This window comes from Pogona vitticeps, chromosome 9, assembly GCF_051106095.1.
Source record: "Pogona vitticeps strain Pit_001003342236 chromosome 9, PviZW2.1, whole genome shotgun sequence".
NCBI lineage: Eukaryota > Metazoa > Chordata > Lepidosauria > Squamata > Agamidae > Pogona > Pogona vitticeps.
Genome location: NC_135791.1, coordinates 25,984,460 through 26,010,329, shown reverse-complemented (window position 1 = coordinate 26,010,329; position 25,870 = coordinate 25,984,460). Strand labels below are relative to the sequence as shown.

At 49.9% G+C, this 25,870-nt stretch overlaps 1 protein-coding gene across 2 annotated transcripts in view; it reads right to left on the bottom strand.

The window, feature by feature from the left end:
• The window catches only part of NPAS1 (neuronal PAS domain protein 1), a 54,770-nt gene extending 35,533 nt beyond the window's left edge, over positions 1 to 19,237 (bottom strand). The window contains exons 1-3 of one of the 2 annotated variants that reach the window (XM_072979440.2): positions 18,963 to 19,237; positions 5,985 to 6,144; positions 5,247 to 5,485 (exon numbers count right to left, since the gene is read on the bottom strand). In XM_072979440.2, the coding sequence (XP_072835541.2) occupies positions 5,247 to 5,485; positions 5,985 to 6,076 (331 nt within the window). In that variant the 5' untranslated portion in view covers positions 6,077 to 6,144; positions 18,963 to 19,237. Of the gene's footprint in view, positions 1 to 5,246; positions 5,486 to 5,984; positions 6,145 to 18,101; positions 18,187 to 18,962 lie in introns of those variants that run through there. The other variant, XM_078380022.1, reaches the window with a different exon arrangement.
• Positions 19,238 to 25,870: the final 6,633 nt, after the last annotated feature.

Genomic DNA, 25,870 nt, shown 5'->3' with positions numbered 1-25,870 from the left:
GGGTTGTGGAGAAGGTCAAATGAGAGCCAAAGTGGAGAACCAGGTATATTGTTTTGAGCTTCTTGGAGGGCGAAAAAGTCCAAAATATTGACAGATATCGATGATGATGATGATGATGATGATGATGATGATGATGATGATGAAGAAGAAGAAGAAGAAGAAGAAGAAGAAGAAGAAGAAGAAGAAGAAGAAGAAGGCAGTGCCACTGGGCTCTTCAGAACAGGCAGAAACCCTAAGAAGTGGTCTCTGGTCCTCCACCTCTCTCTTCCAGTCAGACTGGCACCACCAGTTTCTCTCTGGGGTTTGGGGCTGGATTCTTCCCCAATCCTCCCTGGAGATCCTCTGTGTTCCCTCCTGGTCTCCCATCCATGTCCTGACCAGACCAGACCCAGCTTAGTGTCCAAAACCAGGAAAGAGAAGTCAGTTTCAGGGCCCCGGGAAGGCTAACCCAAAAGTGACCACATTGGAGCACTCGGGCGACAGAAGCAGCCGAAGCCCCTTTCCAAACAAGATGCTTCTCCCAGTCAAGCTGGATTCATGACGTGGGAGCCGCCAGGGCAAGCGGCATCTGGACGAAGGCCAACGCGGGGCCGTTTCGCCTTTGGAAGTGTCAAAAACAGGCCGACAATGTCAGATGGGTGAGGAGGAAGAGGGACAGACGAGGATGGGTTCCATGAGGCCGGGCAACGGCTCTCTGCGGGATTTAGGAGAATTCACTGACCATTCAAGGGCCAAAAGAAACAGGGCAGGCTGCCAAAAGCTGGGTCAGAAAAGGAGAGGGGGCAGATCATGCCACAACCCTGCCTGATCCGTGTCTCGGTACATCCGTCTCTTACATGCCCAGTCCTGAACGCTCTTCAAATGTCCGCACCTGACTGATGATTTTTTACGTTTCAAGTGTATTGCTTATTTGTATTTTATTATTTCTATTTTTGGGATATTCATATGCTTGTAAACCACCCAGAGTGGCTTCGGCCAGACAGGCGGTGTAAAAATGAAATAAAAACATAAATAAATAAATGAAAACAGGGGATGGGCTTGGCCCTGTAATGCTCCCAAGTATTTGGGTGGGATCTCCCCCAAGGTCCAGCCAGTTCCCAGTCTTGCTGGTTTTAGGACGGGTAGGAAGATGCCTGTTTTCAAGCTGGCCTTTTAAACGGTTTTACTGAATCTAGCATTGATGCTGCTAGTGAGTCACTTGAGGGCTTTATTGTCTAATTTGTTTTCATTCAGCGTTTAATTTACTTCATTGGACTTTTAATTATTTTACTTTGCTTTTAATTATGTTTGCCAGCTACCTCGAGTGCTATCATTTTTGAAGTGGAATGATGGAATATTTTTGTTGTTGTTTAGTCATTAAGTCGTGTCCGACTCTTTGTGACCCCATGGACCAGAGCACGCCAGGCCCTCCTGTCTTCCACTGCCTCCCAGAGTTGGGTCAAATTCATGTTGGCCACTTCGGTGACTCTCTCCATCCATCTCGTCCTCTGTCGTCCCCCTTCTCCTCCGCCTTCACACTTTCCCAACATCAGCGTCTTTTCCTAGGAGTCTTCCCTTCTCATGAGATGGCCCAAGTATTGGAGCCTCAGCTTCAGGATCTGTCCTTCCAGGGAGCGCTCAGGGTTGATTTCCTTCTTAATGGATAGGTTTGTTCTCTTTGCAGTCCAGGGGACTCTCAAGAGTCTCCTCCAGCACCACAATTCAAAAGCATCAATTCTTCAGCAGTCCCTCCCACTGGAGGCCAGCCTGGCCTCACCTTTGCTCTCCTGCCAGCAGGCAAATACGTTCCTCTTCAGGCAGGCTTGTCCTTAATGACTGGTGGTGTGAGAGGGGTTTTTTAATGGATTGCTGTTTTGCTGTTGCTTTTGGTTATCATTTCTTAGAGTGGTCAGAGGGAGCACTGCTCCTGGGCACTTTGATGGCACTATAAAATCACCTTCATCGTGAACAGCTGCGGCGTCAAAGCCTCAGTTTCCCATCTGTCCTGATTCCAGCCATTGTTTCCCACACTGTGCTGTTCTGCCTTTCTCTCTGTTTCTCCCACAGGAGCTGAATGACTCAGGGAAACAAGATTATATTTTTTTAAAAAAAATCAAAAATCATCCTCCCAATATTTTGCTTGTCAGTGCGAAGAATTGGTCTCCCTCCAGATGTTTAATAAACTGCCACTTGATTAATCAACATGACCTTAATATTTTTCCCTAACTAAGCCCCAGGAAGAGACTTGCTTTCGGCAGGAAAAAAAAATGCTGCTAATTGCGCTAATGCGATTGATTAAGAAACTGGCCCCAGGTCAAAGATGGTAATTAGTACAGGGGACATCGGTGGCCAACAGCCTCGTGGGGAGAAGCGAGGGGTGGGGAATAATTTACCAAGGAAGCAAAGTGTAATGTCAGGGCCATGGAATTCTAGTTTTGTCTGGAAAAAAAATGAACAGGTTCCAGGGATGTGAGAAGAAAGAATTGGTGGAGGAGGTATAGAAATTGTTATTTTGCACCCTTAAGGCCCGGAAAGAGAGGTCTCTGCCCTCAACTGGCTTGCAAACCTCAAGCTCAAGGACTGGTAAAAGTTGTCTACCTTGCCCTCCTGTGACCCAAGAGGAAGGGCCCTCAGGCATCAACCACCGCTCTTTGAATCCAGAGTGGGGAGCATGTGGACCCTCAGGTGATTCTGGATCACAATGACCATCCTCCTTCACCAGCCCAGCCCATGAGTGGCAAAACATGATGGGATCTGTAGTAATCTAACATCACCCAGAGGGACCACAGTTCCCCCACCTTCGTTGGCCTGGAGGCAAAGACTCCTCGTACCCAGTTCACTCTCCAAATGAGGGATGAACCTTTAACTCAGATCGTTCCAACTTGAGCTGGAACCCAAAATCAAGCAATGGTGGTCAATCCGTGATATGCATTCCTTTGTCTGAGAAACCATCTCGGGGGAAACTGTTCCTTCCAAATTTGGAAGGACAGGAGGCCATTGTCCTCTCCTTGCCATGCCAGCTGCTGTCTGTGTGTTTCAGTAAAAAGTATTCACTTGATGAAATATTCACTGTTTCTGTAAAAAGCTGGTGCTTAGATGAAATGTTAGGGGGAAGGGACATCTTTTCAGCTGATCAAAGCAGAACCTCTGAGAGCAGCCGGTCACCTTGCTGGCAAGAGGATGCTACAGTCCAGAAGAAGACCTTTTCCCAAGCTCTCTGCCTCCTGCTAGCCATAAACCCTCTGGAGTTCTAGTTTTACAAACAGCCATCCCCTCTGAAACACAGAGGACAGACTGAAGGATCTTCTTCCACAACACCTACGTTTCTAGTCCTCACTGCCAAAAGCTGGCACACGCAACACCGGGCACATTCACAGCCCCACCAGTTGGGGAAGCCAAGGATTGAGTTCTCGGGCCCAACCACCTTTGTTTTCTAAACTTTCCTCTTTTTAAAAACTTTCTCCCTTATGATCCAGCTGCGGCAAAACAATAGCGGGAAACCCCTCCCGGGGTTTGAGAAAGTTCTGGGCTCATTTCCCCAAAGCCAATCATTAATAGAATTCATTCCTCATGCACAGATTTTGGCTTTTTTCCCCCCCTGAAACAAGAGGGGGACTGACACAGGGAGGGAGCGAATCTCAAAGGAAGAGGGGTACTAAATATCAAGATGTCCTCTTCTCAGTGCTGGAATCTGGGCAGAGGGCGGGCGGGTGGTGAGGAGAGACAGACAGGCCCTCTGCCCCTCTTCCCAAACAATAGGCAGATGTTTATCCCTATTTCATGGAACACTCGTTATTGGGCTGATAATTACCCTGCGGGTAATGATAGTAATCAGAAATTGCTGCAAGCCTGTATTCTTCCAAGGCAGTTAATTTATTTAATTACACACTTTGAAGCTGCATTATTTAAATGGTGATTTATTGCAATGCTAATCAATGCTATTTTATCTGGGCTAGTGTTCCTGTGTGTGTATTGTGTGTGTGTGTGTGCCGTTGCATGTGTAAGTGCTGGAATGGCTTTTTTCGGAGGGTTTGTTGTGAAAGGGGGGTCAGAGGCAGGAAGGGATTTAGCAAAATGGGAGTCAAGAGTGCAGGGAAGAGTTTTCAGAGGGACCGGTTGTCCTTGGCTCTTGGCGTCCTTCTGAGCAAGCCAAGAAGGGTCCGGGTGTTCAAGGATGAGAAAGAGAGACAAGGCAAGATGGGGGAAAGACAGGGGTTGGTTAGTCCCATAAAAGAGACGTGGAAACTTGCACCACGTGTAGTTTTGGCCCCAGACCCTCCCCCGGCCCCACCATGGGAAATTATCATATTATAAATCACACTCCCCTCTTGGCACAGGCAGACTTGGCTGCCCTCTCCAAACATCTCAGGGATCACCGTAGAGAAAATGGAGTGGACGTCTCAGCCTCTACAGCTGCAGGGAGTTGGACTAGGACAACACGAGCAGGACGGACAGATTTGGGATGAAAGTTAGAAGCAACGGACCCAAACGTCTTGCCCCCATCTCTGCCCCTTTGTACCCGACCGGGTCACGGCAGGGTTGGAAGGCAGCAAGGTGGTTCTGTTGAGCCTTTAGAACAGATGACCCAGAGGTGGCCCTGGCGGCCATCTTCAGAGAGAGAGAGAGAGAGGATGGGCTGCCTCAGGGAAGATGGAACAAGTCTGACTTTGGCTGAGCCCGGAGGGCCCGAAGCGACAGAATCAAATTCTGAGCTTTGAATTAAGCATCAGGAAGGGCTTCCTAAGGGGCAAGACTCTTACAGTCGTGAGACCTCGTTCTTTGGGAGATTTCCTAGCATAAGTTGGGTGCCCGTCTCTCAGGAATGCTTTTTGTGCTAGATTTCAGGGAGTTAAACTAGATGACCTTTGGGAAATTTCAAGTCCAAGAACAATCACTGCAAGCTTTCAGGTCAGTTCTGACTTTTGATGACCCTTCCCAGGGTTTTCCAGGTACAGAATACTCAGAAGTGGTTTCCCATCCCTTTCTTCGGGAAGCACCGTGGGACCGCACAGCTTGCCCAAGGCTACCCAGGCTGGCTCTTCTCCTTAGAGGTGCAGTAGGGAATCCAAGTGCTGAACTGCTGGATAGCTCAAGGATTTCTGTCTCTGGCTGCAGAACCAGAGGAGGAGGAGGAAGATAAACCTCTAGCCCCACAGCCAGAGACCAGACCCACAGAGCGATCCAGCCAGTTACATCCCAACTCAACCATTTTATCATTGCACAACCACACAACCCTAAAAGGGACGTTCCCACCAAGCGGCACCTACCTTTGCCCATAGGGGCGGGCCCTTCTGCTCTCAAGCTCCACGGAGGATCGCCATGGTTGGCAAAGTCTCGCATCTTGAGGTAGCTGATGGTGAGCCGGACGATGGAGGCTTTGTCGAGCTGGCTGGTGATGGCGCCCGGCAGGGGCAACATCTTCGCCAGCTCGTAGAATTCAAAGTTCTCTTTGCCCCGACGGGAGCGGGCCGCGTTGCGGGATTTCTCCTTCCGCAGGGCCTGCAAGCTGAAGAGGAAAACAGGAGAGGTGATGCCCGCAAGGAGCGGGAGGCCAGCTTCCTACTTGGGCACCCCAAAAGCTGCCACTGAAAAGCATCGCACGGCTCGTTGTGGAGGCAAGACACAGCCACAGTGACAAAATACGACCCAGAGTTTCTGTGGCACCTTAAAAAAGCTCAGCAAGGTTCATTCATCAGGTATTTTCACAGAACTATAGTACACTTGACTCTAAGCAGCGGTTCGTAACCATGGGTCCCCCCCCCCACAGGTGTTCTTGGACTGCAACTCCCAGAAACCCCGGTCAAGCCCAGCTGGTGGTGAAGGCTTCTGGGAACTGCAGTCCAAGGACACCAGGAGAAACAGTCTGCAACCTGTGAAGGCTTACACTTGTGCCATCTGACCCTCCAACCTCTCCACAGGCTGACAATGACTGGCCCAGAATCGCCCCATCAAGCTTTAGGGTCTTTACCAAGCTGGAACCTCTGTGGGGGGGGGTGCCATCTTACCAAGGGACTGGTTGATTCTTCACCAAGAGGCCTTGGAGGAAGTCCCACTCAACGCTGACACACTTCACTTCGCTGCTGTACAGAGCTGCCATCTTGATGCGGGAACCATCCGATGCAGAGGCGACCTCAGACCACCGTCCCCTTTAGAAAAGGCCGCCGTCTGGGGAAGGAGAGAGGCAAAGGGTTAAGGGCTCGCCTCTTCTTTTTGCTGCCTGTTCTTCAAACCATTCTTCGTTGGTTCCTCCCAGGCACGGAACTGAGCATTTATACTTCTTAAAACCGACTCCCCAGGAATTGGCATATTTCTTTAGAGTCCGTCTGAACCAGGTGTCAGCTAAAGCTCTCCAGGTAAAACCACAGAATCATGGAGCGGGAAGGGGCCTCTAAAGCCATCTAGTCCAACCCCCCCTGCTCAAGGCAAGGATACAACTCCAAGGAGATCTGCCAGGGGGTGGTCCATTTTTCTCTTGAAGGCCTCCAGCGTTGGAGCGCTCACCACCTCCCAAAGTCATGGGATCCGTTGTCGTACTGCTCTAACAGTTAGGAATTATTCCTGAGATTCAGCCGAAATCTGGCTTCCTCTCAACAAGGGAGCCCATGGTTGCGTGTCCTGCATTCTGGGATGATCGAGAACACATCCCTGCCCTTCCTCTGAATGGACAGCTTCCCAAGTCTTTGAAAAGCGCTATCCTATCTCCCCTCAGTCTTCTTTCCTCAAGGAGCTTACAAACAGGGTAATGAAACCACAATCCAGAAGAGTAAACCACAACTTAGCAAGACACCGTGAAGCAATAAAATTAAAAAGCTTTCACAAATCCACCAGATTCTGTGACAGACCGGATCAAATGAAGAGTGTTGTTTGTTTTTTCAGATAAAAACATACACACGCACTCACACATATCTTGCGTGCTCATGGAAATGAGGAAAAGGTATGGAGAACGAGTAACCTTAGACGTAATTTACAAAGCGGGGCCACATACGTCTCAGAGAGAATACGGGAGCCATGCTTTAAGCGCATGGCTTGTCTGAGCCCGCCATGGGCCCCTTTGGCTTAATTCTGATGCCTCTGGAGCTTCCGATGAAGAGGGAGCATCTCCTCTCCCTCCCCTAAACCCATCATCCTTTCCAGTCACTCTGACAAGCTGTTCATTCCCTCGCCTTTCACCCACATTTCTCTCCAGCCAGTCCTGGCCTTTGCACGGGAACCATGGAGAGCGGCCACGCAGAGACAGAAGCCGGTGTTCAGAGTAAGAAATCCCAGGATCCCCGTGTTGCAAGGTGTGGATAAGCAAAGCCGTCGCATCTCCCTAATCCTGGGGCCACTGCAGCACTCAGTTTCACCAGTCCTAAGGGGAAAACACTCTAACCACTAAGCAACACTTTCCCCCATACACACACACACACACACACACACACACACACACACACACTTTCTCTCTCTTTCTCTTTTTTTAATCTCTCTACAGCCAGGCTCACATGTCAGGAATATCTGCACAGCCAGATCACTGCTAAGTTGAAAGAAACTAGAAGTATTTATCAATTTAGCAATTTATTCCGTTTTTATCCTATCTGTAAAATACAGGAAAACATTTAAAAATTCAAAACACACACGCGCGCAAAATTAAAACCACAGGAGTTAAGAAAAAACAAAGCAATATTCTGGTTCGACATTCCGCCTGCCACAAAGCGACACCAGTTGCCAAAGGCACTGTTTGTTATTCCAGGAGGCGAACAAGGGGGGGGAGGGGGGGAGCAGTCTGTCCTCCCTCGGCAGGGAGTTCCACAGACTCGGAGAAACCACGGAGAAAGCTCTGGATGAGAAGCCACGTGATCAACTAGCATTCGGTTTAATAAGCTTAATAAGAGTTCTCCCACAGCCACATGCTTTCTGCAAATGAGCTTTTGCACAAGCAATAAGGAAAGGCAAAAATGAACACTTGGTATGGCTATAACTATCAAGGTGTTTCTCTCCCCTTCCCCCCCCCATTTCGACTCCCAATCTTTTCTACTGCTCTCAGTCAGTCAGAGAGAATGCTGAAGATAATACAGTGAAACCTCCAAGGTGAGCGATTGGTAGGCAAGAACCTGGGTGTTTTAAATTATAGCTTTCTGGTTAACAAAAACAAGCCCGCAAGTTTCCAGTCCTCATCAGTAGATTAGCAGACAAATCTTTCCCCAGCTGGTTTCAAAAACTGACTTTTAAAATGGACTCATATCAGTTGTAAACACGTTTTACATATTTAATGAACATCACTTCAGGGGTTTTGATGGGCAGCAAAGCAATTAATAAATACTTTTGAAAAATAACCAATAAATGAATAAAAGCTTCAGTCTTCCATTTGGCACAGGGCACTCACATTTACTGTTCGAACATGTCCTGGTTCTAACACATTTATCGTCACACATAATTTTTTTTTTTTACAAAACATTCTAACAGCAGTTGCTAACTTAAGGGGGGGAGGGGGAAAAACTAAATTCCAAGCTTGCTCACCCCTCCTCCAGTTACTTCAAAAAGCCACCTATGTCAAGATTTTGGTAATTTACAAATTTAAGCAACTCGTTAATTAGTTAAAAAGCAGATGGTGAATCAGGCTTTTTAAACAGAAAACTAAAAAAACACACTTGAGTTTCCATACAATTTAAGAGCCGACTTGGGGGCAATGAAATCTACTTACTTCTTTGCTACGGCCGCATCTGCTCGGTGCCAAAGGTTTCCAAGCCGTACGTGGCTTAATAAATCCCGGCCGTTCAGTGCCTAGCGTGGCTGCCTCGGGAAACCGCGGCGACTTGCCTGTTGAACACTCTGCAGATAAAATGCCTCGCTTACGACCCAACTCGGATTCCCCCACTGGGGTGGCAAAGCTCCTGTCGAGCCATGCCCTCCGCCTTGAAGCTTGGTAGAGTTACTCTTTTAGACTACAGTTCCCAGAAACCCTCATTGTCCGTACTGGCTGGAGGTCTCTGGGAGGCTGCATCCTGTGCACTAGCCTTTCCAACCTCAGGCCAGCCCCTTCCCGTTGATGCAGCCCGGCAGGTGTAGAAACAAAGGGTGCCCATACTTTTACACCACTGACTGCCCACAAGAAGGGGTGAAGCTAATTCGCTTATGTGACTCTAACAGAGGGATCTGCAAAGGAAGAGACAGAGATTGATCTCTGGAGAGCCATTCAACGTCTCCGACAGCCAAACCTCCACATCCCGAGATACTCTATCTGAATACCAGTTGCTAGGAAGGGAGCTACCATGGGGAACGAATGGACTTTTGCCTCCATGCTCTCTTCCTTGCTGCTTCCCTGGAGGGAGGGAGTTAAACACTTACTTGGGCAAACACAAGGCTGTGCTTGTAAAAGTTGCTTTTTTTTGGCCTACAGCTCAGAGATTTCCCCCATCCAGCATTGCTGCAGGTGATTATCAACTGCCATGGAATTCCTGGGAGGGTTTGGAGTCTGGAATTGCCAGCATGTTGGTGACACTTGGCTATTCTCCAGAAGAAGGTAGGGAAACTACAGGGTGGATAAGGACCAATACACTGGAGCTGAATTGATCCATGACGGTGGCAGCTGTTGAGCAGCCTGCCCTGGATCGGTGCATTTGGCTCCTGCATCAGCCGCTTCACCTTCAGGGGCCACTCTCGGGAATCTGGATTCTCAAGTAACCACTGCAATGTCCTTTCCATGTTCAGCTGGTCCTGTACTGCTGAACTGACCCCTTGAGGACTGGGAATGCTTCCCAGCCCTCCACGTGTGGGTAATCTCCCAGCTTGACTGCTACTATAGGCTCCACCTAGGGCGGCCTCACCCATCAAGATCTCTGGTTGGTTCAAAAGACATTGAACAGATTTTTAAGTGGGGTCTCAACAACATTACTCCAGAAGCATCTCTACTAGTGGGCCTGCTTCTTCCAGGACCATTCCCAGCATCGGTGCTGAGTGTGAAAGCCTCAACAAAGCCTATAAGCCGATTTCCTGATGGAACTCCATCCTGCCTCTTGCGTTAAGGTCTGCATACACCCCATAAAAAGTTCATTTCCCATAAAGTCAAGACATATGCCACGGAAAGATATATGGAAATATTTGTTACACACAGACCCACAAGGCATGTTGGCAGGTTACATGGAAAGGGATGTTCCATCAGATACTCAGAATGCCATACTAAGGCATTTTTTGGGAAGAGGAACACTGGAATTTTAATTTTTGATCAATTTAAGGCAACTTCCAATTCTGACCTTGTCCTGTCTTATAAACACAATCTGATATTCTGCAATTTGCACACAGTGGGTTTTGCATTCACATACCTACATACAGTCCTATAGCGTAAGAAGAAATATCCTATATAAAGATCACACAGCATATGAAATATGCACCGGCGGGGGGGGGGGGGGTGTCAGGAAAATGCCCCTTGAATAGCCATCTGTTTTCATTGAAATCTCTGTCCAAGAAGCCAAATTTGCCACACATGGAAAGGGGAGGGTGGAGAGGGAAGGGAAGGGAAGGGGGGGGACGCACATTGGTAGCAAAACGGGAAGCTTAGCTCCAGAGAGGAATCTTACTAAAAAGCCACTAATTGCAAAAAAATATTAGCATAAACTATGACACAAATTTAGCTCAATTATCGTTGACTCCCTAGCTGGAGTTATAATTAAAATCCAGAGAGCTCTCGGTAGAAGTCTGGAGAGGAAAATAAGAAAACTTCCTAAAAATAAAAAATTCCAAAGCTACACATCCCCTCCAAGAGGCACATATCCATCTTTCAGACTCAGTGATAAAGGGGCAGGGGAGACCACATCTTGAGCCCTGAGTTCAAATGGCGGCCTTAAGATCCTTGGGCAAATCGCTGTTTCTCAATTTCTCAGTTTCAATGGCTTAGAGAAGCTCCTTTCCTGAACTCTTGGCATCCTAAGGATTCTCTGAGTTGTGTTGTATATATTTGTTGTTGTTGTTGTTGTGTGACCTCACGTTGCCTCTGACTTACGGTGACCCCATGGATGAGAGCTCTCCATAATCCCCTCTTCTCAGCTCTTGCAAACTCAACCCTCTGGCTTCTTTTAGGGTGTCAGTCCATCTCATATTGGGCCTTCCTCTTTTCCTGCTGCCTTCCACCTTTCCCAGCCTGATTGTCTTTTCCAGAGAACCCAGCCTTCTCATGATGTGGTGTGTGTGTGTGTCTTTTGCTAAGCTCTGTATAAAATATATTATTCTAACCGGCTGCCTCTACCCAGGGCCCTTTCTGAGCTGCCTTCAAGAGCAGGAGATGTTGCAATATCAAAGGAGAGAGGCGGCCACGATACAGAGGACTTTGGCTGTCCTCTCTGGGATCAAAAGAGGTAAGGGGTGAACCGCAGATGAATCGTTGAGTGCTTTCAGCATGCGCCATGGCCCCAATAGGACTGAAGTCTCTTTTCTCTGAATACAAAAATAAGAGGAGACATAGAAAAAAGGATGTTCAAAATGCATGGCTGGGCAGCAGGAGGAGACACTGCATCCCGTCAGCACCCCCCCCCCAAAAGCATATCCCACGGCCGAGAGGCAGTTTCCATCACTGCTGAGAAAACGATGTTCTTTTCCTACTTCATCAAGGGCTGGGATTGATGGCCTCAGGGTTCCCTTCCAGCTCTGCAGGTCTAGAGAGGTTGGGGGTTCGATTCCCCCCTGGGCCTGCTGCACAGAGGCTGGACTTAGAGATCCACAAGGTCCCTTCCAGGTCGGCCGTTTTAAGATGCCGATGCTGATGATAATTCTATGTTGCTGTTCCCACCACACTACCAGAACCCCGGCCAACCTCATTTCTCATTTCTGAAAGTAAACAGCATCAGGCCTGCGACGGGTGACCCACAGGAAAGGTTCAGGGTCTCCCGGCAGGACTAAGGTTGAAAAACCTGGCCAGAAAGCCAGCAGGTCAGAGATTGGCAACATGGCAGTCAGAGATTGGCAACATGGCGCTCAGCCGACGGGAGAAGGCAGCTCCTTGTATTGTGCCAGGAAAGGATAGCGTAGCTGATATCGTCCAGATGCAGAGGGACTGCGACTCCCACCACCAACCATGCTGGCTAAGGACAATGGGAGATGTAGTTCAGTAATAACTTGAGCAAGGGCGGAAGGGTCACCAAAAGTCAGAGGCAACTTGAGGATACTTAACTCATGGTGCAAATTGCCCACCAGTCACGGAGAGCAACATCTGGCTAGCATACTGAACAGTCAGAGAAGTCACCCGCTCCCAGCCTTTCCACGGAAGTGAAATGTGTTGTAACTCTATTCAATAACTCTTTTTAAAAATCATTTGTGTTTTTGCATCTGGACACAGAAATCAGCACGTGCCACTTTATGCAGATGGACGACCTCCTTTGGGGTGATGGGTGGGTGCTCTGCTAACAGTGGCCATCTATCAAGGGTCCGCATCTCATCCGGGACCCCCAGTGGCCAAAGCACCCTGCCTCTGCACATCCTCTTGGCAAGACTACGTGCAACCTTTGCGCTCGTCCCTCCCTTCCTCTCTCTTGGAGGGAACAAGACAGAGGGCAAAGAAGCCCTCTCAGGAAGATGAAGGAGCACCGGGAGGGGCTAAGGCTTGTTCCTGGGCAAGAAATTAGACAGGAGGAGGGAATGTGAGGATGGCCAAAAAGGGGTAGGCTGGCCAAAGGGGGGGGCTCTGAGAGCCTGTCGCCCACAAATTCATCTGGAGCAACAATATACAATATTAAGCCAAAGTTTGATTAAAAGTTTTAGTAACTCATGGACAGAGGGGGTATCTGTTGTTGAAGCCTTGTTGGTTAATTGCTCTCCTTACAAACTGCACTGATCCTTGTTTATGTCCATGTGGATTTTAAAGGTTGTTTTAAAGAGTGCTGTTTTGGTTTGTTTGCTGTCCTTTCCAAAGGGAAAGAAGAGGCACCATCAGCTTTCAAAATAAATAAACGAATTCTTAAAAACTGATTTTCTGCTTCAGTGTCTAAGGATAAGTGAGGAGAGTAGCCACACAAACACAGAAGGTTGTATTTTACAGGTAATTTTTTTTTAAAACGGGGTGTGCATTTAAAAATAGCAACCACCCAAACACATCTACACTACTACACTTACAAAAGCAGGATCAGAATAGCTTTGACATAAACATACATTCAGTGCTTTCTCCAATAAACCAGTCTGCCAAATTGGGAAGGGGGGAAACACCTCTTGTTTTGTCTATTACGATGGCACAATTGAATTATGGATCCTAGGTCGCGAGATAAAGGAGAAGGCAAAAGGACCAAGAACTAGTCAGGTTTTTAAGGCTTCTGGGTGGGAGACAGCATCTTTTATCTTCCTTTTAACGAAGAATTAGATGCATCTTGTCACGGAGGGTTGCCTGGGGCAGAACCCCAGTTACGTATGGAGGTAAACCTTGTTCCTGGATCTAAGGCAGTGGGAGTAAATAGGGTGGGTTGGTAGGTGGGTGCCATGGTGTGGTGTCCTGAATTTGGTTTCCTGGAGGAAGGCCGCTTGTCACTCTAAGCTACAGAGTCTGGAACTCGGTCTCATACGGCTGCACCACATTTGTAAGGATCCAAAGGTGCTTAACCTTTCCTGCTGATCCTCGGCAGAGCCCCCTTCGAGAGAACCACGGAAAGAAACTTTTAAAAAGGCTCACCAGGTGGACGTTTCAAGCTCTTTATACCATAGCCAATAAACTTCTTTCCAGGTTGGCAGAAAGGGGGGGGCAGTTTCCCCAAGGGGAAGGCTGCATACAGAGCCCTCCAACCACCTTACATGAAGCAGAGGAGATGAAAATACGGTCTGCCGTGCATGAAAACTACGATTACAAAAGTGTGCACCCCGGCTTTTTCAACACCAACAGAAACAGTTCTGCAAGCAGACCCAGGCCAGGAGATGCACAAGCCAAGCGCTGCACGTCCAAATCCACCTCTCTCTCCCCCCCCACAGCTCCCAAACTCCCCGCATGAAACGCGCGAGCGCCCACGCATACCGATCCGGAGGCACGCACAACTGCACTCGCACCCTCTCGCACATACCAATACAAAACCTACACCTCTCGCGCATATAAAATGGAGATCATCAATAGACATGCTGCTTTGCGCATACCAATGCCCACCCACACGAAGCCTCCAGTCCTCCTTCCCACCCCCCACCCCCCCCCACCCCCCAGTGCACACCTTTGCTAGCTGTGGGCAGCAGGGAAAGAGGGGGGGGCAGCACAAGGATGCTTGCATGCCGTGGGAAGGAAAAAGCACCCCGTCTAGGCTTGCAAGCCCCTCAAACTTTGAGTCCCCAAACAAAGATCTTGAAAAGTGTGCATCCATTTGGCACATCAACTGCAATGACAAGAGAGAAGAGAAGACGGCTAACTATAAACTCTGGAATTTCAGAAGGAGAACTGTGGGAAGGTGGGAAAGGGCTCCATTCACCCTGGGATGGGAATTAACCTCAGGAAGACAAAGGGAAGAGAGGTGGAGGCACGCACGCCCATGCACAGGGACCTGCGCACATGGACGCACAAGATTCAAAAGCTGGGATCTGCTTAGGATCATTGGCTTCACGGGACAACCATGTCATTACACCCATAAGGGCAGAACCAACTGCAAGGTAGTAAAAAGAGTGAAACTGGCAGGTCATTTGCCGTGCAAGCCAATGGATCAAGGTTTTGAAAGCACTAATATCACATTTCTAAGTGCAAGCATGAACCTTTTAAGCAGCCACGAGGTCTCTGAATTTCTCCAGTTCTACAAAGGATTCTACAAAGCAAAATGCAGAAGCCAAGCAGAGAGCTTTACATAAGCAACACCCGGGAAGAGTCTGGCTGTACAGAGGGTTCCTATTTAAGATTCCAGCCAACCAGCCATGTCACTTTTCCAGGACATTCTCTTCCCTCGTCTCCACCCTGCTCTTGACTCAGTTTCCCCATTGTTGCCCCCCCCCCCCCCCGATAGGAGACTCGGTGTTCTGTGGCCAATTAACATGCTTTATCATCACCAAGCTGGACCAGGCTACCCATGAATATTTATTCTACTTCTGCAAAACTTAAGCCCTCCCCTCGCTTCCATAGGAAGGCAGCTATTTATTTTATGTATTTATTCAAATTATCTATACGCTGCCTTTCTCCTCATAGGGGACCCTCACCTCTTGTGCCTCAATGGTGCTGCTTGGGCTACATAAGGACCCTCATAAAGAGAAAAGGGTATGATGTTAGCATATTGGACTTAAAGGTAAGTAGCAGAAGCCTCTGTGTGCCCAGAAGTCTAACTTAGGATAAATGGACCCTCCATGTTCAGAGGTACTCTACCTTAAATATTAGGTGCAGGGAGCAAGCTCAGGTAAGAGCATTCCCAGCTTTCCTGGCTACCCTAGAGAAGGACAGCTGAACTATGTGAGTTTTACGCCCAGATCTGTGGACAACCTTATAAAGATTACTAGCCATATATATATATTTCACTTGCCTGCTGAGAGTAAAAGAACAGAATGCTTTGTGCCAGCAGGTTGGGCTACTTCTCCACCTGGGCTCAGACTAGTCAGTCTGGACTACTGGGAGTTGAAATTCAAAAACAGGAACTCCTCCAGATTCTTGTGTAGCTAGCCTAGTGGCCAGGGAGAAAATATGACTCCCCCATCATCCCCGCCCTGACTCTTTTTAAACGGGAGATCCTTAGAACAAAATCTGGGAATTCCTACATGCAAGGCTGTGCTTCACCATCAGGCCAACACCAGGGTCCAAAACATATGAAAGAAGAGCAGAAACACACACACACACACTTCCTTCCAGCACTGAACACAGGCAACCACCCAAAACACAGCCCAGGGAAACAATAGGAGAGAGAACAGCTTGAGTGAGCCAGCCTTTCATGTCGGAAATGAAGTTCTCACGGTCCAGGTAGCCCTGGAGAGGTTGATGGACGACCTAATCTTTGAACAACCACCTGGTAGATACCCTTTAATTTGGATTCCTGCCTTGAGCCGATGGTTGGGCTCGATGGCCTTAAGAGGCCCCTTCCAACTTCATGATTCTCGGATTGTGTGCCAGGAACTGCTGCCTGCAGATGACACCCGACTCGTGATCTCCCCTTTTAAGCCACCTTGGGACCTTTTGAAGGAGGGACGTGGGTCGGAAATAGTTTAAATAGTAAATAAATAATGAAAGAATAACCGGGAAGACCCTCCACTGCATCCCCCAATTGTACTCTTTGAAGGAGCAAGGAGAATGACACATCCCAGCGTCCAACCATCCCAGCCCCACTCCAAAGAACGTGAGAAATCAAATCTCTCCTTCAGCAAAGATCTCCGGTTGGAAAATCACAATCTGTGCCAAGCAATGGATCCTCCCGATTCTTTATTCAAGTCTCGAGTGTCTGCAGTTCCATTTTGGCCACAGTAAATTCACACACACACACACACACACACACACACACACACACACAAACCTGCAAAGCACTCCTTGCTGGCCCACCTCTTCTGTGCATAGTGTGGATAAAACAAGCTTGCCCATGGCCAAGCGTGGCACAGAATTCAGAACACCCTACTAAGCCTGGGACGTCTGCCTTTAAAGGAGAATTCATTCCAGGCTCCCTCGGGCGCTTCAGCCTCCATCACTCTTTCCTTATATTTGACTTTGTGACATACAGAAGTTCCTCTAAGGATACATACACTACAAAGAGAATATTATGGATCAGGATTTGGATCAGGGAGGGGAAGGCTTCTTGGTTGCCCCCACCCACCCACCCATTTCAGGACAGCTGCCTGGCTGCCCATTCAGTTAATTCTCTGATAGTTAATTGATGTTAAATCTTCCACAGTCATTACTTCTACAGTCAAATATCTCCCCAAACTGCCATTTTCCTGCTCTCATTCTGGTTCAAAGTAAAGCCAGGGGCACAATCGGTCCATGACTGTAAGTGACCGTAGGGGCAATGGTGGGCGGCGAGAATGTCGGCTAGTCCACTCTCCCTGGAGTTAGCCAATTTTGCATCCCCTAAATCAGGAGGGGCCTGCGATGTTCTGTGCCATCAACTCAGGACCAACTTCTACCAACCCTAACAGGGCTTTCAAGAAATATTTAAGGAGTGGTTTTACCACTTCCACGCCACCAAGTGAGCTTCCATGGCTGAACAGGGATTCGAACCCAGGCCTCTTGAGTCCACCACTCTGTCCACTACACCACACTGGATATCCTTGAACAGGCACCTGTGCATCAATTAAGATACCCAGGGCCATTTATTGCTGGGGTCTCCCGGGTAGACAACATGTGCTTTGGGTGTGTGCGTGAGTGCGTGCCTGCGTGCGTGTGTGTGTGTGTGTGTGTGTGTGTGTGTGTGTGTGTGCCAGTTGCTCCATCAGACCTGTTTGGCATCCTAATCCAGAGAAAGCAAGAGGAAACCCAGAGGGAAACAGGGTGGACAGAATCCACAGCCCCAGCGAATCTAAGGAACCAGCCGTCCCCCAACTGGGGGATCCTGTCTCTAATAGTGGGCCGTCCCATACCTGCCTGAGGCACGGGGTACAGCGGGGCGGGGGTGGGGGGATGTTTCAAGGCTGCTGCCCTCTGAGGTGGCCGAACTGGGCCCCTGCCGGCTCATTTCGCCAAAGCTGTCCGGAGCAATTCTCCTGCTGGACTGGGGAGTCCTCAGGGCTGCCGAACCTCCCCTTGCTGGCTTCCAGCGTGCCATGCTCGGTGGCCAGAAGCAGCCGCCTCACCTTAAGGCTGGCGACTCTTGCTTGCAACCCTTTATCCCTCTGCATTCACACGAGCCACAAAGAGACCTGCACCAAAAATCACAGTAACTGCACCCTTCGCCTAATCCCCTCCGCGTCCAGCCCGATGACCTAAACACCAACACACACATGCACAGACACACACCCTAAACCCCCAGTGAACTTCAGCCCCGATATAAGCGGGGTCCACAAAGGCAAAAGGCAGCCCGTGGCTCTGTTTTGTTTCCCAGCTGGGGGCTCTTCGCTTCCGCTCCTTTCTCCGACTCCTGGTACCCAGAAATCTACCGCTATTCAGATGAGAAAAACGTCTCGCGTGTCACCCACCCCCAGATTCCTCGGGGATTCTCGCACACTTCCGAAGCAGACCCCCCCCCGCCAGCATCAGGGACCCCCCGCGCGCGCCTCCACGTGCAGAAAGGGCTGCTCACCCGGCACAGCCGCTGGGCACATGCTCCGCTTCTCCGTCCAACCCCAGATTCAGCGGTGCGTCGTCGCCCGCCCGCCCCTCCAAAGTCTTCCCTCCAAATGATCCCAGCGGACACCCCCTTCCCATACTCCCCCCCCCACCAGCCCCCAAACTTCCGGAGCGGGCAACCCCGCCATAATCGTCCTCTCGCCTCCTGCAAAGTTCGTCTTCTCAGATCTCCATCCTCCGGGAGCCCCGCCACCCAAGACCTTCCCCTCGGCCGCCCCAATTCCTGCGCAGGCCCCCCTCTCCTCCTCCTCTCCCCCCCCCCCCGCCGCCAGCCACCAACCGTGAAGGCAAAGCCCAAACCCCCGCCCGGGCTTCCTCTCAGCTTCGCAGTGGCGCTCGCCTGCTCCGGTCGCGTCGCCTCGGACTCCGATTCACGCGGTTCTCCTCTGCCCGAGCTCACGCCCCCCCCCCCCGATGTCCTCCCCGGCCGCCCTTCGAGGCTCCTCGATGCCTCTCCCCCCCCCAACCCGCCCAAGACCCACACCCCTCGATCTGCCTGCTCCAAACTCAAAACCCAGGGGGATCCCCAACACTCCTCGGACGCTGCCCCCCCGGCACAAGGGTCTCTCCCTCCAGAAAGACCGTCCGAGGTCCCCCCTTGCCCTCGACCCCTCCCCCAAGCGCCCCCCTTGCCGTCCCCCAAACTTTCCCCACCCGGACGCGCTCCCTAAAGCGTCCCCCCTCCAAACCCCCCGAAGCGCCCAAACTCGGGCGCCGGCTCCCCGTCCTCCTCCGCCCGGCCGCCCACACGTGTCGCCCCCTCCGCGGGCCCGATCCTAAAGCGCGCACCCCCTCGGCCCGCGCCGCGCCTCACCCCCAGCCGCCGCGGTTGCCTCCGCCAGCGCGCACGGCCCCAGCCGCCTCCGCGCCTCCCGGCGCCCGCCGCCGGCGCCCCCGGCTCCGATCCCCGCCGCGGACCATGCTCGGCGGCCTCGGCGCTGCCCGGCGGAGCTCTTCGGCCATCGACCGGGGCCCTCCAGGGGCGCGGGGACGGGCCGGCTAGGCAGCCAGCCTCCACCGGCCCCCCAGCGCTGGGGCGCGGGCTCGGGGGCTGGAGGCACCGCCGGCGCCGCTGCCTTTCAGATGGTGATGAGCGGGCGCGGCGGCGAGGCGCTGCCTGGATGCCGCCCCCGCCTCTTCCTCCTCCTCCTCCGCCTTTCCGCGGGCTGGGGGTTGGGGAGAGCCAGACGCCCCCCCCCGCCTTCCCCCGCTCTCTCCCAACCCGCCTGGAGCCAAGGGGAGCGGGCGGCGGGCACTCTGCACATGGTCAAGCCCGCGAGGGCGGCTCCGGCGCCTCGGCGTTTCCCGCTGGCCCTGGACCCGACCGCCACTTGCCACGCGGCTCCCGTCTCGCCTCGCATCTTTTTCTAAAGAAGCCTCATGAAAGAACAAAGCGCTTGGTTTTGCTGGCGCGTTCCTGTCCTTCCCCGGCCGGACCTGTCTTTTCAGGAGAGATGGAGCCCCGAGCGATATCGCCAGACCGATCGGCTCGGGGTCTTCCTTCCGTTTCTGTCAGGTCTTGGGATGGTCACCGGGGTCCTTCTTGGTCCTTGGGGCTGTCTCTCCGGTCACTTCTTGTTTTCGTCTCCACGTGGGGATTAATCCACTTTATATATATAATATACGTATATATTAAAACATAACAGTATAAGGACCCCAATCTACCCAGAGGCAATGGACTTTCCTTCCAGAATGCTCAAAAATATGTTTGAAGAAGTAAGAAGTTCAGGCTTGAAAAGTTCTGCCTTCTGTTTGTGAGCCTCCCTACATACCCACCAATGTGGAAAGCATAACTTAGTAGGAAAAGATTTACGGGAAAAGGGTCTCTGGGCAGAGATGACAAGCGGATCGACTTGGAAGTTAGGAAAACAGCTAGAAAGAACCCTAAGAGAGAGGATTCAGACGCCACCCTTCCACTCTTGAGCGAAAAGAAACGAAACAGTGTTGGCTGGCAGTGTGAGGCCTCCAACAATCAACGGAAAATAGAAATCACTTGTTCATTCGTTCAAAATATTTCTGTTAACTTTTCTCCTAAAAATGACCTACAGTGTTAAAAGAAACATTAAAAGCAGAAACCATAAACTACTGCAGTATTTAAAAAGTTCAACGTCCTATTAAAACTTGTAAGCAAAAGCGCCTTCCTTGATGCACACGGTGGGAGGGTGTCAGAGAAGCCAGAAGCAATGCTGTCCAGAAGCCAGACTCCCGTGATGAGCATGGATTCCTAGTGGGTCACCCAAGGCGGGATGGTCACAGCTGAGCCACCAGGCTGAGAGGCGTCTACCCTCTTCAGGAGCCATGGCTGCACCAGCAGAAGAGAACAGATAGTTCCAATAATGATGGGGGTGGAGAAACGTCTACAAGGCAGATACAGCAGCAGCAGCTGAAGGTGACACTGGTGTAGGATCTTTCACAGACAACAGCTGTGGCAAACTTTTGTTAGTACCAGACAGAAGGTGGCAATAGTAAACCACTGGTGAATCTTTCTTATCTTGAAAACCCTATAATGAAACAGTCCAAACTGAAACAAGAGATAGTGATGGAAGATGAGACTCTCGGGTTGAAAAGCACTGAGGAAGAACAATGAGTTAGCAACAAATAATAAGCAATGAATTGCCTTTTTGTTTTATATGGTTTATTTGCGTGCCTAGACTTACCTCCACCCTGGCCACCTTCCACCAGTAGACAAAGATCTTTATAATCAGGTGGGTGCATCTGGCAACCTAAGGGCAATAAAGCTGGCACTTTTAGCAAACTGGTACCATACTGCTGTGAGAAGAGAAGACTCCTTGGAAAAAACCTTGATGTTAGGAAAGTGCGACGGCAAGAGGAGAAGGGGACGACCGAGGGTGAGATGGCTGGACAGTGTCTGAGAGGCAACCAACATGAATTTGACACAACTCCGGGAGGCAGTGGAAGATAGGAGGGCCTGGCGTGCTCTGGTCCATGGGGTCACGAAGAGTCGGACACGACTAAACGATTAAACAAAACAACCATACTGCTGAACTATTACTGTACTATTTAATGCGCTTGCAAAATTCTCTTCTAAATCCAAGTGAATTTTAATACTATAACTTCTTGAGGCATGATTTGTTGATAGACCCGCTTTCCAGCCAATGAAGCTGTTGTCAAATAAAAGCCATCCCATCCACCCACCGGGATCACCCCCTTTCCTCTGGCGCTGGGGCCTCATCAAAAACCAGCCATGACCAAAGATTCCATCAGACTCTGGCAATCCCACCTACAGATGAAAGTGAGAGGAGAACATTAAATGAGCAAGAAAGGAAGGGAGAGAAAAGCCTGCCGCACTTTTCTCTGCGCAGCAGTAATTGGGCCTGACAGATGCAAATAAATACACATTTCCTCCAGCAAACATGATTGGCAGCAAGCGCCTCATTAATGCAGAGAGATTAGCAGATAATGGACATCTGTCATTGGTAATGACCAAGGACGTGTCACCCTGTGCTTGACTGACAGATTGATGCCTGTGAGGGGTGGGGTGGGGAGGGGCAGGCGGCACCCCACATGGGCAAAGCAAGCGGGGGGCCCAGGCGCCTGAGCATGGTGTGCTAAGGGGACGAGGGCAGAAAAAGCTGCCCAGGCGTTTGGTTCTCAATACCAGCACACGACAGCTTTTCAAACCCACCCACCCCGTTTCCCTGAAGGTGTCCTTGACCCCCTCACCTTGACAGGTACGTATTGTACTGTCATTTTCTCGTTTGGGGACGGGAGGCCGATGCATTTAACCTCACTTGGGTTTCATAATTCCTGGAATGAGCAAAGTAAGAGATTTTGCTGGCGCAACGTGCAAGGGCAGCACCTGCCGTTCTCTCAGAACAGGCTGCAAGACCACGCAAGGAACTGGTGTGCCTGGCCAGGAGAGGGGCTGCAAAGATGCCCAGAGGCTCTCCGGCCAGGCCTTTACCTCCAGGGAGGAGGGGAGTGCTGTAGACCAAGACCACGACAGTGTTGTTTCTCATGGAACATCTTTGCAAGTCACCCTGTGCACCTGTGCTTTATAGGAGAGGGTGAGAGCATCTGTGTCCTCTTTCTAAAGGGCTGTCAGAAGGACCCTTGTCGACTTCAAGGGTGGGGAGCATCACACCCTGACATAGAAGCTGTCTGGGCTTTTCCAGAGGGCCATGCCCACATCTCCATCACTTGATGGTCTCCCGGCTTGTACCGGGGACCTCGCCCCCATTCTAAAACCTCCAAATGTCCCTCCTAAGGCACAGAACTTTTCCACAATGGAGGGTTTCTTCTCTTTAACACACCTAAGTTTGTAACAACATTACTGTCATTCTCCCGTCATTCTCTGTGACTTGCCATGCTTTTTGATCACTCTTGAAGGTGTGGATTATTTCCATCTAGAAGGGCCCCGAGTTATGGGCAAGGGATCTGGAATATAAAATGGCTAAAATCCTGTTGAGCAGCTACACTTGGGTACACTTGACCTTGCGTAAGCGCTCGCTCCAATTGTGCCAAGGCAAAGGGCTCTTCGCCAAGCACCCTCCACAAGCACATGGCGCCATCAGCCCTGTGCACTCATGCCCAAAATCATTGCTTCCGCCCACTGTTGCCATATGAGGAGTATGCCACAAAGAGAGTGTGATGCCTCATGAGGTCTAGTTTCTTGTTTTGCTTGTCCTTTTGGGGACAGCAGTGGAACTCCTTGCCTGTTTCATTTTCTGATGCAGCTGAAGGTGTGGCTTCCAAAGAGGCATGAGTTTTGAAAGATCCTTTTTCACCTGAGCCCCCCCCCTTTAAAAAATCCAAGTTTTGTGATGATCCAAAGCTGGTTGGCGTATCTCAAGAGGGCCGCACACATGCTCCCCTGCTCCGACAACCTTCCAGAGGTTTCTTCTTCTTATAAACAGTGGCATGCAAGATCCAGCATCAGAGGAAAGGAAGGGCGGTGTGAGGCCAATGGTGCTTGCAGAGGGAGGGGGCACACGCCGTGGGCTCTACGCCAGGAGGTTCCTCTCCCTGAGCCGCCCGAAGGGGCTAGGCCCAAATTTGACCCGTGGCTCAGCTGGGAAAGGCCTTTTGACTCCAGCTGAGCCGCGGCTGTCAATCAGGCTGTTTCCAATCCATGTCAGATGATCCCACGGGGCAGGGGGCTTCTCCACACTGCCTCATATAGCCCACAGGCCAGTTTCCAGACGTTGCCAGCTGCTGACACCTGTCTGACCCTTGTTAACTCTTTCAAGGCTTAGGTGGTGGAGAGGAAACCTGCTAATCAAGCAGCTCTAGGATTAACCTGTCAAGTCCAACAGCTGAGCCCCAGGTATTCCTATTGTCTGTCTCTAATGGTTAGGGCTGTAGAATCTAATCCTATTCTAAGAGCATCAGCAATGTTGCCATGTCCCAGGGGAGAGTTTTAAGGGCTGATGGGCTGTAAATAGCTCTCCGTGTCCCCCACAGCACCTTCACCAGCTATTTCCCTTCTTTTCCAGAGCCTTCACATGCACATGCTCAGGAACCCTCTTTTAGCCCACAGCCTTCATATTCCAAGTCCCAGCCATGAAGCAGGTACAGGGAATCCGGGTTGGTGATTAGGATTTGAAAGCTGAAAGGGTGGAGCAATCGTAAAGAAAGATACATGCTGATTTTGTTTTCCAGAGGGAAATCTGCCCTGCCCTCAGCAAAAGCTAATGCCAAATAAAAATGATTAGTGCTTAACATGCCACAAGATTTTCCCCAGTTCAGGAGTGGCACTGTTCCATTTTCCGGAAAGAGCTGGGTGGAAGAAGGGCGATCTGCCTCCTATCCCAATGTTAAGACAGGCTAGAAATTTAAAGGAAATAAATACATCCTTAATTAAGCTACAAATTCTATCCCTACATCATTCTCAATCTCGAGATACTGATTGGGTCCCCAGCTTTTTCTCTGTTGCAAAATAAAGAAAAGGTACCTTTTGTTTACTATTAAATGGCCACATGATGCATCTCAGATGTTATGTCTTGTCCAGGAACCCAGAAAGGGAGGAGAGCTTTTAAAGATCCTTCTAGGAAGGATAGAGGACTGTAGCTCCCATCATCCATGTCTATAGATTGTGTGGCTGGGGAAGATGGATGCTGGATTTCTTTTTTTAAAAAATCTTTGATGCAACTATAATCTATACTGTATTTTGCATTATCGCTTTTTGTCCATCTTTATTTGTACCTGTTTTGACATCACCGTGAGAGCCCTTAGAACCTCAATGCCAGGAGAAAAGTAGGACACAAGTAAAAATACGCCTTCTTGGGCAACTCTACATGCCCTTCTCAAGTCTCTTTGTTTACAGCTGGCTCCTCCTGTCAGAGATTTGGGTTGCAGGGAACAGGCAAAGGAGATCCCTCAAGCTGAAAAAAAAAGGTTCACACCAGTAGTCACACAGTAACAGCGAGGATCCAGCAGAGATGGCCAGCATCCCTTCAAGAACCTACCAGAAAAGGAAGGAAGGAATTATTTGTAGCAGATCAGGTACGAAAGCTCTCTGTCAGCAGAGGTGAAGTTGGAATGAAAAATTCCTGGAGCAGACCAGACAGGTGTAGAAGTAGAGAAATGACAGGAATGTGCTGCCACCTGCTGGGTTCTAATAGCCCTGCACCAAGCCTTTAAAACAAGACAGAGTGAGGCCTTTCTTCAGCCCAAAGATTCAAGTTCTATTTCAGAGGGGTTCGTAGGAATACAGGAAGCAGATTTGCTTCAAGATGCTTGATCCACCTACACCAATACTGTTACCCCTTGACAGGGAGCAATGGCTCTCCAGGGTTTCCAGGATTCCCTCCTCAACCTGCCAAGAGATCACTGGTCATCTCTGCAGGTTGGCCATCCAGGTAGTAACCAGCCTCTGCCCTGCTTAACTTCCAAAAGCTTAAAAATAACCAAAAGGAGTTTCCCCTCTTGGGTTCTGAGCAAGAGGAAAGACAAGAAGATTGTAGGTTTGCTGAGAGGAAAAGATGGAGAAATCCTAACAGATGCAGTGATGTACGAAAGGAACTTGCACAGGTAAACTCAGAGCCTTGGTATTCAAACTCTGATCATTTTTTTTAAGAACAGGTGAGGAGCCCAGAGATGGGAGGTGGCAAATGATTAAAGGGAAGGAGAAAACCTGTGCAACCACCAACCAGGCAGTCAACCTCAGTACCAGGGGCAGTTTTGGAAGAGATAATTAAACAGTTGGTCTGGAAGGATTAGGAAAGAATGCTGTGTTTACTAAGACTACTGAGTGGGTGTCTCAGAAACATCATGGCAAACTAACCTCTTCTTTTTTGACCGATGGTGAATAGCTGAATTTCAGTATGGTTTTCAACAAAAATCACCATTATATTCTTGCAGGCATCCTGGTAAAATATTGCATTTGACTATGTTACTGTTAGGTGGATTTATAGTTGGTTGGTGGACAGTACCCACAGAGTGTTCACCAACAGGTTTCCCCTCCTCCTCCGGAAGAGAAGTGAGGAGTGTCATTCAACATCTTTATGAATGATCTGGACAAAAGAGAAGAGACACTCACAAAATTTGAAGATTACTCCATACTAGGAGAGAGTCTGAATCCCTCAGAAGACAGAATCAGGGTTCAAAATGACCTTGACAGACTGAAGAACTGGATTAAAACTGGCAAAATGAATTTCAGAGGAGATAAGTTGAAAGTTCTATATGTATGTGGGGGAGGGGGGGAGGACCAGAGGTACAAATATATCATGTTAACATCTGGCTTGGACACCCATAAGAAAG